We start from the raw sequence: 14,948 nt of genomic DNA on the forward strand, positions 1-14,948 counted from the left end.
GTTGTGCATTAGTTACACTATTTAATTGAAACAAAATATTTGAATATAAATTAGTAGATAGCCTGACCACTAGAAGACTGCCCAGTGTTACAAGCACATTGTCTATAAATGGGAAACTAGTTGTGCAAAGAATCATGATTATGATTTCCCATGGGGGTGGAGTACTCTAGTTATTGCTTGAGACCAGTTGAGGACTGCAGTCCACCTTGAAGAAACCAGTCATGTCCATCATTCCTAGGTTCAAATTGCTTCACCCTGTGCATAAATTAGTGACAATCGCAACCCAGTTTTAGTATCTGAAGCTTAAGAGGAAGTTGCTATTGTCGCATTGGTTTTAATATTTGTACATAAACACTGATTTTTTTTAACATTATTTTGTATTTGTTGTACTTTAATACCTGGTGTACAGTTCCAGAAATAAATGTCTGGAAACCTTTTTTTCTCCTATGAAAGTTTTCATGCTTCTGCAACATTATTTGTCCCTTTAGTATGTTTGGACAGACAAAGGTTTTTAAAATGAGTTATCAAATACTCCATTTGCAATCACAAAGAAATGGAAACTGAATGGTAAAATCTATATTATTACTGTTGAAAAGAACATGGGAAAAAGAATACGCCACCTGCAATAAAGGATCGGTATGACCTGCTGTCAAGAGAAGAAACTGAAAGCGATATTCCAACAGATCTCGATATAGAAAGCAGCATTCCTTATTGGTCAAGGTGGTTCTATTTTGCTGCTTATATTTGTACTTCACCACATTTCACAGAGCGTCATTCTGTGCCATGGCAGTTAAGCATACCAGTAGATCCATGCTGTATCTCTTAAAGTACTACGAACTGAGAGTCCCCAAGTCCAGTCTGGTAACTTTTTTTTTTAAGTGCAGCATCTTATAGGATAAAGCATTTGTAACTAATGAGTTGCAACACCACCCTGCCCAGGGCTTAATTTGCTATAATGAAATTCCAGCGCTCTATAGGAGCAGCACCCGCCGTAAACATGCTCCACTTTTTCTTTGCACGGCATGAATATGTTTGACAAGCTGTGGATGTATAGATTGTCTAAAAGCTTCCCTGAAGTGTAATTTCTAATGTGATGGAAGGAATATTATTAAATAAATGGGAAGTAATCATATACCTCAACCCCAAAAACAGGATACATCCCTGCCTTATTCCATTGTATACATCAAGAATTCCTTTTTTTTTTTTTAATTTAACTGAACTGGGTGTTCTTGTGTATCAACTAAAGAGGTAAGCTTCATTAAATGTAATAGGAATAACATCCAGAGAAATGGGAATAGGATTACAGCCTAAAAATATTGAAGTGGACTTCACAAATACGTGCATTAAGCAATTCATGACTGAGCTATGAAATTGCAAAATCATAAGCTTTATAATTAGGCATTTGCAATGCAGTTTGGTAAATCTGAATGTGATAGGTAGCACTCATATCAACAGCTGTCAACAATATTAACTGCCTACAAGGGAGATATTAATGTAGATTAATGTTACAATCACACTGAAAAAAACAGTATTTTCAGAAGTCTACCTAAATTCCATAGCTTTAAAAAATAGTTTAAAATGGACACAAATCAATATCTACTTTCTTCCATTTTAATAGGTTTGTTTCCATTTCTTTTTAATGGATATCTAAGGAAAACCACCTCAAAACTCATATTTATTTGAAAGCAAAGTGTTTATCTACTCATCTAAACTGGTTTGGCCTTTTATTCTGCACAGAATTCCAAATCTCTGATGAGAGTAAGGATTCCAATATAATTTGTTCCTGCAGATATAGGTCTAGAGAATGGGTGGGGTGCGGGGTCCCGTTTTCAGAGTTTTGCAAGTGCAGCCTGGACATGATTTCTGCACATGGATTTGTTATTTCTGTTTCTGAGTGTCAGACATAAATACATTTTTCATAAAGGGGTAGTTATTTCACGTGAATGTTACCACATGCAACATGTCAAGTCTATAAAATGTATAGCAGCTAAAGTTTAAGCACTTCTCTGGTTTAATTTTTTTTAAAGTATACTATATGGACAAGCTTCTTCTAACAATATTAAAAGAAATGATAAACCATTCAAAATCCAAAATATGAGTCTATTAAAGGACAACAGAGGGAGACAAAGAACTACTTGGGAGTCTCTGTGCTGGATCTTGTTACACTGGGGAACTCTTCTTTCTTTCAGCTGGTGCTTGGTGCAACAGGCATTTCCCAAAAAAATAAGTTATGTCCCATACTAATTAACAAAGTTTAAATTTCAACCAAAGGTTCCAAATAGGCTGTCTCTATTAATAAACCCAACAAGGTTGACTTAGTAAATATATAGTTGCAGGCACAACCTGACAGTCAATATTTACCTGCATGTACCTTCAATAATTCTTTGTTAAAGGATACAACATTTGGTTTAAATACCATAAAAGTTCACAGTTGACCATCAAGAAATAATTGTGTAATAGTTTGAAAAGAGTTCTTCTCCTGGACCAATGTTTTGGAGAGCTACCAAAACCACACATCTCAACGGCCTGCAGATTGAATATTGAGGGGAAAGAAGTTGGTCCTGATTATACATTGATTTTTTTTACAACACAAGCCATTTTTGCATAACTTGCTTGAAATATTTGACAATGCTTAATTATTTAAATTATTCCAAAATTATTCAGACATATAAACTTCTCACCTCTCTATTTCATGGCTGTAGTTTATGTTTGGAAGATACTGTTTAAATTCTATAGGAAAACATTTAGGTATGTTGAATTCCTGATAGCATACGTTTGCTTCTTTGTCTGATGAAAAAGAGAAATATCTTAAATGAAGAAGAGATGCCTGCACATTAATACACTTCTGAATTTATTCAAGTAAATAATCCCTTTGCCATCCAAGCCCTTCTATGAACATGGCTATAGCCATGCAGAGGTAGTGACATTTGAACTGACAAAACCTTATAGACTACTCTCCCTTTGATGTAGAATGAACCTCCACCATTTGCAGAAACTACAAATGGAAACCCACTGACAAATTAATATTTAGACAGACTGAAAGCATGCACAGCAACTTCAATTTTCAAATCTAACCAAGGAGGAAAAAATGGCCTTACCAGTTGAACAATTATTAACATACTGTCCCACAGCCAATGGATTTTGCACAGCAGTTGTAAGCCAAAAGACATCACACGTTTTTAAAGGGCCAATCTGATCTCTTTTGCTGCATGACCTGAATGAAATTATAACATTAGCCACAACGTACTATTTTGATTGTTTCTTGCGCACTTACAAATTACATTCACTTGCTAGAGCTGCATTACACAACACCCATAGATCCTGTTTAATATTTGTAAAGTGGAGCTAAATATCTATTTCTGCAAACTGTAGCAGAGATGGTATGATACCAATGACTTTTTAAAGATTCTTTTAAATGAAAAGAATAGAATTTTGTGTGCTGTAAATCTGCATGCTGCTGCTTGTATCGCTATTTTTTTTTCAAGAATATCTCTTTTCAAGAATTTTTAGAAAATAAAACATGGAAAGTGAATGCAGTTCAGTATTTTGTTTGGAAAGATGACTTGCAGAGGAAGAAGCCAGAGAGAGAGAGAGACCATCCTCGGAGGCTGGAGGAAATTAGCAACTATGTACAGATCAGTGTTGTCCAAACTTGGCCACTTTAAGATGAGTGGACTTCAACTCCCAGAATTCCCCAGCCAGCCATGCTGGCTGGGGAATTCTGGGAGTTGAAGTCCACTCATCTTAAAGTGGCCAAGTTTGGACAACACTGGTATAGATTATGCATCCATGTTATGAATCAACCAGCTCTCCATGGCAACCAAGGCAAACTCTCAGAATTTTAAATGTCCTAACATCAGGGACTGTATCAGAGGTCTGATAAGCAGAAAACAGAACATATATTTCAAACAAGACCTTATACATAAACCAGCTTAGGGCACTTCTCTGCCACCATTGCTTTTGTTCCACAAACTCTTAAACATGTATTGAAGCCAACCTGTGACTGTCTTTTTTGCTGGCCTCAGAATGCTGAGAACAGGCAAAACACAGCACGTGTCAATCAGCAGGTCCTTCAGATGAAGACAGTGCAAGAAACCGCATTCAATTAGTGTCCTACTCTGAACTGCCACTCTGGTCCCTCTCCCCCAAAAAGGTAAGAAAATAAATTACAAGAGCCCCTGTCCTTCTATAATTTTAATATATGCTGTAGAAATAAATACAAACAGCATTTTCCCCACCAACTACCTATTAGCAGTGGTCTTGACCAGAAATTGCAGCATCAGGAAATATGCGTGTTTTATTTGTTTGCTTGAATGTTGAAACTCTTAACAGGACACATACAAACACAAGTAATTCAGATCACTTTATCAAAACTGTACTGATTATTAACTGATTGATTATGAGCCATAAAGTCAGTGTCAATACTTAGTGACTGCAAAGATAGATTTTCTCCAGGACAATCTATTCCTAACCTGGTCCTTCAGATCTTACAACAATGCACCCATCACTACTGTAATTGAGTCCATCCACCTTGCTGCTGGTCATCCTCTTCTCCTTCCTTCCACCTTTCCCAGCATTACAGTCTTCTCCAAAGAGCTAGGTCTTCACATAATGTGTCCAAAGTAGGATAATTTGAGCGTGATCATTTGTGCCTCGGATATTGAGCGTGATCATTTGTGCCTTGAATATTTCCAACTTTGGCATTCCAGTCTCTAATCACAAGCACCACATCTTGCTTGCATGTTCTGTCAATTTCAAATTAAACTTGATCATTAAATTCATCAACCGCTTCTTCTACATCAGTGGTTGAAACATAAACTTGAATAATGTCATATTATAGGGTTGTCTAATTGATATTAATCAGTCACTGATTGCATGATAGCTAAGTGCTGTTCTTGCTATATCTTTCCTAACTATAAAGCCAATGCTATTCCTTGTTTTTCATGTGAGTAGAAAACAGGTTGATTTTCTGACTAAAAGTGTCCAATTCTAGTCCATCTCAATTCACTGATGCCTAAGATGTCAATATGTAGTTGATTCATTTCATCTTTCAACTGTGTTGAACTTTCCCACATTCATGCTTTGTATGTTCCATGTTCCAACTCTAATTTGCAGTTTCAGATTTTCTTTTTCTGCATGGCAAGATCAGCAACTAGACATCCCAAAGGCTTTGATCTAGCCACATCATAAACACCATTAGTACTCTGAAAGATCCTCTGCTCTTCCCCAGTAGCATGTTGAGTGCTATCTGACCTGATCCATAATCCAGCACTATATCATCAATCATTTTAACTCTGGTATCAAGGTGGTTTTCTTAGTAAAGTGGTGATCTAGGTGCCTACTTGCTTTAGCTGGGCAGCTTGGTGACCTTCATGCCTTGGGTGATCCTGCTGGGATTATATACTTTTGGCATACACTCCTGCCATTCTTTGCTCATCCTCCCAGCAACATTCCCCTGCCATGATGAGGTAGCACAGCACATTTTGGGGGAGGTCTACTGATTAACCCATATAAAAATAGTTATGGTAAGATTTTACGCTCTTTGCAAGGTAATAGTGATGCTCTTCTGTTACAGGTACAGAAGAAAGACAGTACAAACAGTGGATATTGGAGGACAGTCAGGATTATAGAAGAAGCCTGGTTGAGTCTCAAAGGTTGGTTATATATCCAATATCCTAGAATAATCTATCTAAAATGCATCCCCTAAAAGCAAATGTCCATAAAATGTGTATTGACGAGGCCATATCTGAGTTACAGCCCCATCTCCTCTGTTACACAGAATCATGATGCAACAATGTGCATGATCAGGCCAAGATTAATAACGGATATAATTAATCTGGTAATTATACAGAAAAATGCATTTCTCTTTCCAGATGAATAGGATACATTTACTTAGAAAAAGCATGAGAGAGTTTTATTCCCATCTAGGGCCCAGGGTCTAGGCTACTAGCAGCATGTTAGGAGAAAGAGAAAACACATAATTCAGTATATTATAAAGGTGCAAGTTAAATAAAAGATTACCCAAAAAATAATATGAAATTAAATGAAAATAATCTTTAGTTGGGTAAATTGTAGATTAATGTGCTTGATGATAAAACCTATATAAAACTAGAAGCCTACTCTCATTATATCCTGAATGAAGTAAAAAAACAAAGGGAATGAATAATGTACTGCAGCTGTTTCCAAAGTTCAGGCAAGATGTACAGGTAGTCCTCACTTAGTGACAATTGGGACTGGCAACTCAGTTGCTAAGCACCATGGTCACTAAGTGGAAAATCACATGACCATGATAGACTTACTTCCTGTTCAGTCGTTAAGCGAAGTGCCGTAGTTGCTAAGAGAAAAATCACGTGACTGCAACTTACAATTTTACTTCTGTCTTCCCTGTTAACTCTGCTTGTCACAAGCTGATTGCAAAGCACACAAATGGCAATCACGTGCCCACAGGACACTGTGACAGTTGTAAATGCAAGAATTGGTTGCAAAGCTTTTTTTTAAACACCGTTGTAACTTCAAACGGTCACTAAATGAGGCAGTTGGTAAGCAAGGACTACCTGTACTCAGGATATAAGTCTTTCAAGAACATGGAGGCACTTTCCATGAAGCCTGGGTATCTTAACTGGGTCTTTGCATTACTAACTGCAAGGGCACTGAAAAACAAAACTTCTTCAAATCCTTCAATCTAAATCAAAACATGCCAAATACTAAACTGGAAGCTGCATCCACTAAATCTGTAGTTATCTGAAGCTTGAATAGATATAATTTTGTATGAAAAGGTCAGATTTGGAGCCAGCAAATGGGGATAGTCATGTACAGCAGATATCCATGATGTACATGAAAGTAGATTTTAACTCAGAATGCTAAGGGCAAACATTTCCAATAAGGGGCATCCACGAAGGAGGTCAAAACAAAAGTTGGTGGGTGTTGTTTGCACTGAATTCAGGAACTGTGAAGCAAGAGTTCCCATCAACAGAGAAATTAGACCACTCATAAAATCAGCATTTCAAAGCACTGGAAAAGAAAGTACTAGCTACTACAGAAGCATAACATTTTGAAAGGACACTCTGCTTTGATGAAGATTCAAGTGAAGCAGCCCCTCAAAGGATGACCCTCTCCCTTATAAAAACAAATAGACATGGCTTCAGATGGGAACCAGTGCTCTGACATTTTGCAACCCCTAAAGTGATAAATGAAATTGCTTGACTTCCCTCACATATAAAAAATAAAACTTCTTTAATTGGTGGATGGTTCTGACAGATGTCTGGATGCACAGACTCAACCATCTCTCAAAGCTATGACTTTTTTATATGTATTTATTGGATTTCTTTTTAATTAAGTGTTGTACGCTGTGCAGAGTCTTTTTGTGAGATGGGCAGCTATACAAATATGATAAATAAAAAGAAATAAATAAAAGCTCATATGTCTTTGCTCCCCACTTTGTCTACACAAGCCTGCTTGAGACCTCTTGATTATACTCTTAGATAAGAAGTGAAGTTTTACATGGCATAAAACATTAGGAATAATTATCAATTGCTCTTTATTTATTTCACTATTTACTTAAAGCTATCACTCCTTACCTGTATATAGCCTTTGAGATTCCCCTATTATTTCCATCAATAAGTACACCATCTATACACCTAAATATAAATGGATTGCCAATGGATTGAAAAAATATGGGTTCATGATTTTCATAGACAGTGCCTGTTTTAAAAAAAAAAGCAGTTATTTTAGATTCTTATGTATATATTTCTTAGCTATTTGTAATGAACATAGATATAGCTATTTTTCAACATTCAGCAGAGCAAAATCTTACCTTTTGTTTCAGCAGCATAATTTTCATAAAACTTTGACATGGATTAAATAGTGTTTTACTTTATTAAAACTGCTGAATCACACCTATCTCCAAGGAATTTAATATACAATTTGTGAGATAGATTAGGCTGAACAGTAACGACAGTTCAAGAACTGGCTGAATAAGAAGTTGAACACAGGTTCTTGAGGTTGAAATCTGAGTATCCACCATGTCACACTGGTTTTATTTTGCACTAATACTAATATTAGGACAAGACATACCAGAGGCTGATAAGTGCCACCTTCCCCCTCCCCCCCCCCAAAAGGACTACTGAGCTGGTAATGGCTGCATAATAACAGGACATTTTAAAAAGTACACTATTTTTTTAAAAAATACATACCATAGTAAATTTGGCTCTGTCAACATAGTAGTTCTAGAAAATGGAATAAAACTGTTTTGAAAAACAGTTGGGAAACACTTAAGCAAGGAATGCTGGTTTTCCTTTGGTTTGCAGGGCATCTGTTAACAGAGGGCTACAAAACATAATAATCCTCACTTACTTCAAGCTGGTAGTGCTCAAAAGACTAAGTAAAGGCATCAGACCACTCACCCCAATAGTGCTATTGTTTAGGGAGTTTTGAACATACTAGATCCTAGTTCAATCCCTGACAGCTCCAAGGGTCTTAAAAGATCCTGGAGAATTGTTGCCTGTCAGTGTTGATGATACTAAGGCAGATGGATCCAGTAGCATCAGTGGGGCAGGATTTGGGAGCTGGAATCCAGGACTCAATTCAGAAAGAGTTGAGTTCCTGGCTTGCAAACAGCTGGGTTGCTTTACCACATTTTGCAAGGTGTGAAACCATCAATCTTCCTTCCTTCCTTCCTTCCTTCCTTCCTTCCTTCCTTCGTGCCCTCCCCATATGAACGTGAAGTCCAGGGTTAAATCTAAAACTATGATCTGCTGCACCACCTTATGAACCAAATGTAAGGTTATTTATAGATTAATTCATATGAAAATATATTTCCATACCAGGATACATTGATACGACTGTTCCTTCTGGAACAAACCCTTTTGCTACAAAGACTCCTATTCCAGCCGAATCCAGTGAACTGGGTTGTCGAGTAATGCTGAATCCTAATGTATTGAACATAACTTCTTCTGGATTAAGGGCTCTTTGACTTTCTTGATTGTTGTATATTGCTTTGGATATTGTTTTAGACTGCACTGAGTGTATTTCTGGATATTTTGATTTAACTTCTGGAATTACGTTCAAAAGGAACATTTGTCTGTTCAAATCATTTACAAATAAAGATCTAAATGTTTTCAGTAACATTTGAAGGACTTCTTCATCAGAAACAATTTTGTCTTTAGATTCTTCTGACACAAACCGCAGAGTCCTGAAGTAAAATAGGAGGAGAAGGTACTGTAAGTACAAGGGCTGTCACAGTTTGAAATTCCATAAATTTGTAGGGGGAGAGAGCATATATATATTTTCTTTTTATAAGAAAGTTTTGTTAAATTGTTGATAATGATTATAATTTCAAAAACATGGCTATTGTGATATAAAGCAGATAAGACAGGTAGATAGACAGGATGTCAATTCCCATACATCATCTAAGGCCAGGGACTTTTGATGCTCCTGGGGTGTCTCAATGCCTGACAAGGTCTTTTGTCCCCCCCCCCCGCCTTTTAAAAAAAAAAAAAGCCTGGGACGGCTGGTAGGGAAAAATGGTTTAGTATCAACTCGGTCGTGTGCTGAGATTCCTAGGCAAGTGACTGACTTACTCTCTCTATGGCTTGTGTTTCTGTGAAACAGATGCTGAAATTACTGCCAGAAAGGGGGAGGGGGGAGGAGAGATGCTTTTGTGCTTGTTTTAGAAAGAAATAGATGCATTTACAGTTGTACAATTTCCAGTCAGCTAAATTGTGACACACGGCCCACTGCACTTTCTCAAAATTACGGATGTTAACCAGTTAGTAGATGATAATATTAATAATAATTTATTAATTTTATATGCCATCCAGCTCCCAGAGACTCTGGGCAGTTTACAATTGTTAAAACATTTTTTTAAAAAATAAAGAACAATACAGAAAACATAAAAACAGCACCAGACAAAGAGACAAGATGGCAGAGGGGAACAGAAAGGAAGAAAAGAGCACCAATCTTCCTCTTCAAAGGCCTGGGCAGAGCCAAGTGTTTAAGGCCCTTTGAAATCCCAGTAGGGTGGGAGCTGTTCAAATTTTGGGGGGAACCACATTCCAGAGAGCTGGTGCTGCTACGGAGAAGGCCTCCTTCTGGGGTCTCTCTAGGTGGCATTGTTTAATTGATAGAACCTGGAGCACGCCAACCCTGCCAGATCAAACCAGTCGGGCAGATACTATGGGAGAATCATGGTCCAAGTCAATGTGGAGAATCATGGCCTAAGTCAATGCATATATTAAAGCAGCATTGCAACTTGCCTGTCACCTGCAAGTGATTGTGTCCCTCTAGTGAGTAGAATTCACAGATGTGCAAATACAATCCCCAGTTCCTTTGGGATGTGTGAGTTGTTCTTTTCTGCTCTAAGGAGATACAGATGAGAGAGCAATGCCCACAGCCCATATGGTAGTGTACTTTTGCTGCTATACAAACATGTACGCCATTCCTCCTGTGTCTCCACTCCTGGGAGTTTAGTTGGCAGGTTATGACTTTTCGTTTGTATGTAACAAATATCACATTTGCCTTATACTGGGGAAAAGTAGGGACAGGAATCAGTTCTGCTGACAATGTATTTCAAATGAAGACGAGACTTAACTACTGACTAAATCCTTTATATCAAACTACTTATGACTGGATGAAGAACTAGGATATTATAGAACATCCCCGCGCCAACTTAAAGCTGATATTTGTGATGAGCATACATTAGAATTTTTCTTTATAAAATACAAAATCTTTCTTAAATCTCACCTGCCAGCATTAGTATCCTAGTAGATAATAAAAATTATATGTGAGAGAATATAGAGTTATGATACCTTAAAACTTCATTCACTATATTAAACTAAAAGTTTTCATCTTGATATATTCATTAGTTTGCAAGGGAACCAAGAATAAATTTAAACTTGCATTACTACAGACACCTGTTTATTATTACAGAAATCACAGATACAGGTAGGAGGGGAGAGCCCAATTAAATCAAATGCACATTGCGGTCAGTGTAGAATTGTCCTCACACACCATGTTCAGAAATGCTTTCTTTTGAGCTTTAATTACTCTTCAAAATAAATGAGTTACTTCATAGTTATCTATGAAGAGAATGTGTGCCTTTATCCATCATATGTAGAGAGACTTTGAGGACAAGATAAACAAAAAACAAAAATGCTTATAAAGGAAATGGCTTTTGAAAAAAAATGTAACCCAAGAACATTTCTCGTCTTGATAAATTCAGGTTTAGTTTAAGTAAGAGGCAATACTTCTCTTAAAAATTGATAGCCATTATACTGCATTATTTAAAATAAGGTAAAATCATGCTGCTGTGAATTACAAACCACAGCAGAAAGCTACTTTCTGTAGCTGTCAGCTGAAATTTTGCTAATAATGTTACTGAGATTTACTGCAGGTGTTGACAGAAATTATATTTCTTAATGAGAGGAACATGCATTTTGATTCTAGATATAAACAAATACCATGAAAAAAAAAACCCAGTGAGGATGAGTTCATGCAACACAATCTGTTTACTGAGTTAGCTCTTTTCTGAATATAGTTTGTAGGATACGAATTAGGGCTGCCAGATCTGGGAATGCAACCATCCACATGGCCACAAGGTGGCAGCAAAGAGTTACAGGCATAGTGGTGGTGATGATAAGTCTGTGTTGTCATCTAGTGGTTGTCCAGATTTTGGAGTCCAGATGTTAGTTGTAATTGAACCATAAACTGACTAAAGGGGCCAAGGCTCTTGAACAAGCTATGCTATTAAAAAAAAAAGTAAGTGATCCATTAAGCGTGTGGTGCATACCCAAGTAGAGAAATACAAAATGTCAGCGCCCTAATTTGTATATATATTTTTTTTAATCCGCACTCAGTCGTGACCGATTCTGCAGCGACTGCCTGGACGAGTCCCTGCAGTTTTCAAGGCAAGGTGTTTCGGAAGTGGTTTGCCAGTGCCTCCTTCCTAGAGCAGAGCCCAGCTGGTGAGCCCCGGAAGCGGAGTTTCTGTTGCTTCGTGCCTTTTTTGGGCATGCGCAGCTTCCACATTACCGGCAACTGCTCCCGTCTCCTTTGCAAGGTGCCGCCAGCATTTTCCTCCCACCGGGGTGAGAGTCCCCATTTATCTACTCAGGTAAGTTTTCAAGCTGCTGGGTTGGCAGGAACTGGGGAGGAAGCAGGAGCTCGCTCTGCTGTGCAGAGCTGGGCTCAAACCGCTGAAGTGTCAACCATTTCTGGCCAGCAACTTTTAGTGTCATTAAGCCGCTGCGCCACCATGTCACAAATTTGTATAACTTTTCTTAAAATTTACCATGGCATCATGTAGTCCAAGGTAGAGAAAATTCAGGACAGATAGAGCTTTGTGAGGTCTGAAATAAAAGGACCATCCATAGAAACTACCCTGCCTTGAGGGCAATCTCCATGTCACAATATCTCCAAACTCCTGCTCTCAGTGTGTTGAATTACAACCACAATCATCCCCAGCCAGTCAAGGGATTGCAGAATACTAATGTGGTAGAAGCTTCCTAACCAACAGCTTCAAGTACAGCTGGCTTAATTTCTTCTCAACAATTGTGATGGACTTTAAATCAACCCAAAATTATAACTGTGGAGTTCTTATGGTGATGCTAACTTCCCTCTTAGCAATTTGTTTCCTTACGATACATAATATATTCAGCACGAGGACAGAACCGGATGGTTATGAAGAAGCAAAAATGTAACAATAACCTTCTTTGAACAGGGATATTTTTTTCACTTTCTATGTCCAGTTTCTAACCTTTCTGCCTGCGGTAACCATCAACTGCCTCTTTTTGCTTCTTGGCTGCCTTCCTTAAGAGGAGGTGGCCAATTAACCCTTGATTTATCTACTGCTCCATCTGATGGGTAGCTGGCGCTAGCATGGGGCACCGCACAATCTGATCCGGGTGCAGTTTGTAACAACAATTTTTAGAAGGAAGGAAGGAAGGAAAAGAGGGAGAAAGAGGGAGGGAGGAAGAAGAGAAAGAGAAAGATTCGATCCGGCTGCAAAATTCCGGGCGAGGAGGAGATGGCAGCAACGTTTCACGCGTACGTGGGCTGCCATCTGCAGGTCCTTCGGAATTCTGCAGCGCGGATCCCTCGGCCGTCCAGCAGCGCCAATGAGAAACCCGCAAAGCTCTGCTGCTCCCCGCAAACCCGGCGCGGGAGGCAAAGGCGGCCGCGCGCCCTGCCCTCACCTGCGCTTGTGGCGGAGATTGAGCGCGATCCAGGGCACAAAGCGGTACTTGTAGGCCTCCCAGCGCCTCCGCAACGCTCCTAGCATGGCGGGGCCGCGCTCGGCAAACCCGTCGCAGGAAGGCAGGGGAAGGCGCGCCGCGACGGGCGGACAGAAGCGGGCTGAGCGCTCTCCCGCCAATCTCGACGGCGGCTCCCTTTCTCCAATCTGCCTTTCGCCGGTATATTTCACCGCGAGGGGACATAACCCCAACGCGGTCGCTGAAATCCAACCGCGCCAATGGCCAAGAGCGCCCCTGGGCTGCGTCTCCCCAGTTCGCGGACAGAATCCTCCGGAACCAAACTCGACACAGGCAGAGTTTCCCGGGGGATGTTTGGGGGCGGGGACGCCGGGCTTCTCGGCGGCCTCTGGGTTGCGCCCTTGCGCCCTGGAGGAGAGTCCGGGTCGATCGCAACGGCGGGCGGCCGCCGGGGTCGTGCGTTGCTCGCACGCTGACTCAGGAGCGGAAGGCTGGGCTTCGCGTTCAGGTTCGTGCGGCCAGGCCACCCGTGAGCAGCCGAGGCTGCTGGAGAGCTGTTCGAGTCGACGAGGAGCGCCTGTAGCGGTACGCAGCAGCGGCTCGCACGAAAAGTGGCGGCTTAAAACCCCGACTTTTCCAATGCTATTTGCACCAGTAGGGAAAAACTATTTGTAGTCCCCCTTTGGGGGCGAATAGGGGGATGGAGACCCGCGAACTTTTTTTTTCTTCGTGACGGGGCGGATACTATGAAACTCTCTGCCCCCTGAAATCCGATCACTTCGTTAATCATTAACTTATTAATCAACCAGTTGATCAACTTGTTAGCCGTCATGGAATTTGTAAAAATAAGTTTAAGAAGGCGTTTGAGATATATATATCGCCTTCTGTTTTTGTTGTTTTATTCGTTTTCTGATTTTATACATTTGTTTTTTCTGCTACAGTATTTTTAGCATAGACATTTGAGATTGTAACCCTTTTGAGTCTCTCAGATGAGGGTAAAAATTGAATGAATAAAATAAAGGGACACTTGTCCCCACATTTTAGCAGAGAAGCAAGCAAAGAAACAGGGAAAGGTGGAAGGAAAGAGAAGGACAACCAACAGCAAGATGGATAGACTCAATTACAGTAGCGATGAGTGCACTATTGGGAGACCTGAAAGGCAAGATTAGGGACAAATGTTGATGGAGAAAATCTATGTAGTCTTTAAGAGTCAACACTGACTTGAGGGCATATAATTAGTCAATGTCTACTGCTCCCAGATTTTCAGTTAGTTAGCACACCAATGAGTGTGGACACAGCTAATTTTTTGTGGAAATCTAATTCAATAAATATAAAGACAATGGTTGGCAAATTATGTCATACAGCAGTAGTCCCAAATACATCTGAAGTGTTCACCAAAGTCAGAGCACTGTCAGACTGCACTCTCAGCTTTCCTCTTTTCACTTGCATAAAAAAGGCTTCAGTCAGGAGTCACACCAACTACCTGGAAGGGTGCTGAAGAGTGTTACAGCCAGCCCCTACTTGGCTTTCCAGACCCTTGAGTAGTTGGTGGCTGCACAGCAGATTCTGCCTTCTCGATTTGTTAACCTCAGCTGTCCCTTCCCTGGTGCTTTGGACTGTATGTTGTATCCAAGGGATGTGCCAATCCCACTTGACAGGCACCATGTGTGCAAGAAGAAGTTGCCCATCACCAGCAGGATTCAGGCAGCCTTTGGACAAAGTTGGGAGAAAGCAGGTGAT

The 14,948-nt window shown here is 39.8% G+C and overlaps 1 protein-coding gene and 1 long non-coding RNA gene across 5 annotated transcripts in view; one reads left to right on the forward strand and one right to left on the reverse strand.

Moving 5' to 3' along the window:
• The window catches only part of SETD9 (SET domain containing 9), a 21,898-nt gene extending 8,385 nt beyond the window's left edge, over positions 1-13,513 (reverse strand). For 2 of the 4 annotated variants that reach the window (XM_088152758.1, XM_088152756.1), the window contains exons 1-6: positions 13,191-13,513; positions 8,823-9,190; positions 7,578-7,701; positions 3,099-3,214; positions 2,682-2,787; positions 2,399-2,526 (exon numbers count right to left, since the gene is read on the reverse strand). In XM_088152758.1, the coding sequence (XP_088008884.1) occupies positions 2,439-2,526; positions 2,682-2,787; positions 3,099-3,214; positions 7,578-7,701; positions 8,823-9,190; positions 13,191-13,276 (888 nt within the window). In that variant the 5' untranslated portion in view covers positions 13,277-13,513 and the 3' untranslated portion in view covers positions 2,399-2,438. The other 2 variants (XM_088152757.1, XM_088152755.1) reach the window with 2 other exon arrangements.
• A 73-nt stretch (positions 13,514-13,586) lies between these two features.
• LOC148214318 (uncharacterized) overlaps positions 13,587-14,948 on the forward strand; it is a 32,770-nt gene continuing 31,408 nt past the window's right edge. Inside the window, exon 1 of the long non-coding RNA XR_015798252.1 lies at positions 13,587-13,793. This is a non-coding gene — a long non-coding RNA (uncharacterized LOC148214318). The remainder of the gene's footprint in view (positions 13,794-14,948) is intronic.

The sequence above is a fragment of the Python bivittatus genome, unplaced genomic scaffold, assembly GCF_059951505.1.
Source record: "Python bivittatus isolate LINGU-HERP-01145 unplaced genomic scaffold, Pbiv_v1 ctg000570_np1212, whole genome shotgun sequence".
NCBI classification, from domain to species: Eukaryota; Metazoa; Chordata; class Lepidosauria; order Squamata; family Pythonidae; genus Python; species Python bivittatus.